The following is a 5,255-nucleotide window of genomic DNA, read 5'->3' on the forward strand; positions in this document are numbered from 1 at the left end:
GCCGCGGGCGAGCTCCACACTGAGTGAAATGACAGCCTCGAGGCCAGCATTGGTTGATGACCGTGAAACTCTTGCGGTTAACAAAATGCGAGCGGGAGGCTGGCACAGCGAGAACTCTGAGGCTGTGTGCAGTTCTGCCAGCAACACAAGCCCCTCTCCAACTACTCTGCAGTACAGAAACAAAACAACAGAGTCCATGTTACAATTCATAACACCAGCAACTATGCCATACAAGGTAAGCAGAGAGGAGCGAGACAACTGCTATTTGTCACAGTCTTTAAGAATAAATTGTTTTTGTGCATGAATAAATGCTGGTATACACACAGCAGAGAAGGCTGAAAGAAACTGTAGGTAGAGTAAACTACATGGTCAGAGAACAGTATTTGGGAGAGATAGAGTGCCTGCCTGCCTGCAGTCAGAGCAGAGGTGTCAGCGGAGAACAGATAAAAGGTAGGAGTAAGTGTCTGGAGAGGTGTGGGAGCAGAGGGCAGCCGTAGAGGAGGTGTGAGAGGGTGAGTGACCAAGCGTGAGCTGCTACTGCGCTCTCTGTCATTAAACACAACCACCATTTTAAAAGCTCCTCTCTCTCGAAAAGGTACAAATACAGTCTGATGGAAATGTATGATGTTTTCATGTAGTGATTTAGAATATAGAGAATAGATCATAATTTTTCAAATGCACAATCAAATGAAATTGCTTTTTCAGAGAAACTCTGTTGAAGACATTGAGTTCTTAAAAACACCAGATTCGTAAATCTATATTTTCCCTAAGCAGAGAGCTTTTTCAGGTTAAATTGAGGTTCAAATGTGGTGCTAAAAACAGGTTGTGAAGTGGGAGTGATTACTGGCAGCTTTTTATCATGTAGTTTAACCTCTGGGCACTTAAATCAGCCCTCTTCTCTCGCTCTCTCTCTCTCTCTCTTAGTTTATTATGCAGTAACATCACCAGATCTTCTTAGGCAGCTGTGCATCTCCTTATGACTGATGAGGGTAATTTCTCCCAAACAGCAGAATGATCACTTTGGTTTGGTCCTGCAACTCCTTCCCCCTTCTCTATATCAGAGTAGAAAGAAAACAGAGACATTTGTTGCTATGTCTCCAGCAGTGGGTAGAATGGGTTCCGATGATGAATAGCTCTCCAGTCCCATGCATTTGAGCTACGCACAGATTGGCTATAATAAAGTGGTTGGTGAGAAAAGAAACTAAATTGTGCACAAACAAAAGAAATTGGCAAATGTGTTCAGTTGGTGATCTGGATTTTTCATTGGTGAAGAAATGTTGCTTCTCAATCATAGAAACTTTGACTAAAATACAACATTTAATACTGATTTAAATAATACCGTCACGTGTGAAAACAACAAACCTCCTTATTTTCTTTGATTTTCCTTTGGGGATCCAAAATAATACCCACGCCAATGTGAGTTACCTTCATGGACTATTCCCAGACATAACGCGGTTCTTATTCCCATTGTGTGCCCACAGAGGAGTGATTGGAGAACAGTTAGGAGTCTCCTAGCCTCATAGGTTCAGCCTCAGTGGGCTGTCTTTACCAATTTTCCCATCTGTCAGTCACAGGCCAAAACAAATCCACCTGTCTTCCAGGAGGCTGGGCTCAGAGACGCTGCAGCTGTCTGGACTGGGACAGGAGAGTGTGACAGCGCCCTCCTCTGGTGATGGAGGGTCCATTAGTCTGCTTATTAGCCCACCTGTCACCACTACGACACCATCTCACCTGGAGGTGCCTCCAGCACACTAATGTGCAGACCTATCCATGCCCCATCACAACAATACTTTGGTGCTAGAAGTAATGGCTCTATGCTTCTGTGATCCACATGTCCTTGATCATCATGAGGTTGTTTCCAACCTGGTAACAACATAACAAATCATCCATGAGAGACATGCACCTCAGTGGACTCATGATTGCTTGAACAATGAAGCCATTAACACCACATTATGTAAATGGTAATGGACAAAAACATCTAATAGGATAAAGGCTAAGTACAGTGCAATATAATGCCGCTGACTTTAACTGGCTCTTTGAATTATGTTTTCAATTATAACCTTGCTAATGTAATTCATTGTTTCACAGCCGAAAAATGCATTTTTAAAGCTTCACTGACTCTCTATTTCAGAAATCAGGTTTAATCAGTCATGTACATTGAACACATGCACTGAAACGTCCTCTAAAGAGATTGACAAAGTTGCCCGGGATCTGCGCTCGCTACGGCTCTTAAAAGGGATATAACCCCCCCTCCTCGCCATGGCAGGTTTCCATTGTGGAGGGAAAGTGTTCATCTGAGATACGAAAGGCCTGTGCCTTTAAGAGGGCTGTCCCCCCTTTTCCTCATGCTCCCCCTCAACCACACAGAGTAGACACTCCTCCTGCGAGCATTTGTGAAGCAGCTCCTGTCCCTTACGTCTCTTTGTGGGGAAACAGAGGGCACACTTTCTAGAGCATAACTGGAGACAGAGACACAGAGTTCCAGGCAGGACGCCCAGGGTTCCAGCCTACAGCCACCCCTGGCCCAGCCCTGCAGGGGGACAGCTCCCCCAGAGCACCTTGGCCAAGAGGTCAACGAAAGGAGAAGAGACGCTAATCAACTAGACCGTCCCAGAAAGTGAGATGAGAGTTGATGATATGAATGATATGAATCCAACTGATCAATGTGGGATCTGAACCCTAAGTGAGAGGTGTATTGAGTGTGCTGTATAAAGTAGCAGTTCTCTTGAAAAGTTAGACTGAATCATCGAAGTATCCAGGTTACAAGGATAAAAGCTCATCAAGAGAAAACAAGAGAAAGGACACTTCAGCTGAGAATGTATGCATTTTCAAGGTTTTCTTATTTTACGTCTTGAATTGCCCCATTTGTATTCTTAATTCACCACCCAGCGTTTATCTTGTTTTTTCAGCTGTCTGTAAAGCAGCATGAAAAGACTCCATTGAAAGCACTTTCTGCGAGCCGGATAATATTACTTTCTATAGCCTTGAAAGAATACGAAAACAATACTGTGCTGGATCCCATATGAGTAAGAGGCTCTGACTGGACTTATATGATTGGAGAAGATACAGGAGTGAAGAGATGTATTCCGGCTGTGGAGTTGGAGTGGCCAGCATTCAAAGACAGTATCAGGTCAGGGACTCTGTCAGACCATACACCGGACCTGGAGGGAATACACAGGTCCCAATGGAAACCGGTGTGACCCCAGCTAGGTGCCCAGTATATCAGGTTCAGCCTTACAGTGGGCAGCCCTCCTGCACTGTGAACAGCGTTTCCAACACACAGCCCACTCCGGTGCCTACACCTCTAACTCCACCTCCCGCCGCACTCAAACCGGGCCAGGGTGGGTTCAAGAAGGTGTGTCGCACAGAGGAGGACAGCCCGTGCCCCTTCCCAGGATTGGCCTCAGGAGTGCTGGAGATGCGTGTCAAGGAGGGCAGTAAGATCCGTAACCTCATGGGTTTTGCCATGGCTCGCATGCAGGGGGATGTCAGTGGTGTTGGGGTTAGTGGAGGCGGTGGCCTGAGGCAGGTTGTTTTCTCTGGGTCAGGTCGTGCCGTCACCAAGACCATCACATGCGCTGAGATCATGAAGAGAAAAGTGGGGTCTCTGCACCAGCTGACCAAGCTGCGCTACAAGGGCGTGAGGGAGGTGTGGGAGAGCCACGAAGGGGGGGCATCGGAAATGACCGTTCACAGGACCGTCCCCTCCATCAGCATCCTTTTGTCCAAAGACCCCCTGGACCCGCAGGAGCCTGGCTACCAGCCCCCTGAGACCCTCAGTGCTCTCTGGGAGGACAGAGACGGTGTGGATGCCCTACAGACAGCCAGCAAGAGACCTCTTGGTCTGTCCCCATACAGTAGTTTCTCTGAACCTAAGAGAGTGTGTCTGGGTCTGGACGAGGGGACTCTGGCTTTGTCCAACCCCCTGGCTAACTGAACTGGTATCAAACAGTCGAGTGGGAAGGATCAGAGGAGTTCATTCTGCACTGCCCTCCACTGAAGCACAGCGCTGAAACAATCAGAACATTCACTCAGACAGAACCGTGCTTTCTGAGGACAACTGAGCACCCTGTCCACCCCATCCTCCAGAGGTCAGTCAAAATAGGACCTGAAAGCTTGTCTTTGTAGATACAACATTTATTGAACCCATTTCTCAGCACAATCAATCGTTCGCCTTTGTGCCCAGAGATACTTAATGTCATCATACTATATGTCACACTGTAAGAGCTTAGACATGACAGCACACTTATCACATTTTAAATCATCAACACAACAAAACACAGAGCGACCAATCACCCAAGATCCCAGATTTCTGCTTTCAGTAGACTGACAATACCTTTTGAACATTGTAGTTCTGTTTTCCTAATTATATCCAACAACTGCAAATCTGTTCAAATGCACAAGGTAGGTCCACGATATTGTAATGAATACACAGAATATCTACACTCCCCTACGTATATATTTGGACAGGGAAGCTAACATGTTCATTTGGCTCTACACGCCAGCATTTTGGATTTTAGATCAAATGTTTCATATGATGCAATAGTAGAGAATGTCACCTTTTAATTTGAGGGTATTTTCATACATATCCGTTTTACCATTTAGAAATGAATGCACTTTATGCATCTAGTCCCCCCATTTGAAGGTGTCATAAGTGTTTTAACAAAGGCACTTATAATAGTCTACATTTTATACACTATAACACAATAAGTGAATTTGTCCAAATACTTATGGCACCTTTAAAATGGGGGGACGATATACATAAAGCACATTCATTTCTAAACTATCCATAATATGACAAATGTATCATGTTTTCAAATATCCAAACATTCAAATAAACTATATGCAGGAAAAGCCTTTTTTGTGTATTTCTATCCCTCAGACTTGCCTATAGTACTGTACAAAGTCCAGATTGAAAAGGAAATCACAGCGTGCTGATGTGTTGATAAGAGTAACGGGAGTGAAATTTGTCTAAGAGACAGCTGATTTAATGACATGGCCACTGATAAGACGCAGCTCCAGAACCAAGCAGCCTGACAGATGCTGGGGGCTGAAATACAGGGACAGATTATCATTAAGATTACAACACTACATTGCAGCACACTAGAGAAAAGGATCAAAACTAGGCTTGATATAACTAAACACAGTCAGTGTCCCACCAGAATATGAAACCATAGCAGCAGACTCAACTCCATACCATTACTACAGTGCTAGGGTTCACGTAGAGAATATCTTATGCAGTGTTTGAGAGTAGT

The 5,255-nt window shown here is 45.0% G+C and overlaps 1 protein-coding gene across 1 annotated transcript; it reads left to right on the forward strand.

Moving 5' to 3' along the window:
• Positions 1 to 2,388: 2,388 nt before the first annotated feature.
• LOC106587209 (ribonuclease P protein subunit p25-like) lies at positions 2,389 to 4,857 on the forward strand. The gene is made up of 2 exons (XM_014175357.3): positions 2,389 to 2,818; positions 2,910 to 4,857. Exon 2 carries the CDS (start codon positions 3,080 to 3,082, stop codon positions 3,935 to 3,937), a length of 858 nt encoding a protein of 285 aa, XP_014030832.1. The 5' UTR covers positions 2,389 to 2,818; positions 2,910 to 3,079; the 3' UTR covers positions 3,938 to 4,857.
• Positions 4,858 to 5,255: the final 398 nt, after the last annotated feature.

This window comes from Salmo salar, chromosome 26, assembly GCF_965601325.2.
Source record: "Salmo salar chromosome 26, fSalSal1, whole genome shotgun sequence".
NCBI classification, from domain to species: Eukaryota; Metazoa; Chordata; class Actinopteri; order Salmoniformes; family Salmonidae; genus Salmo; species Salmo salar.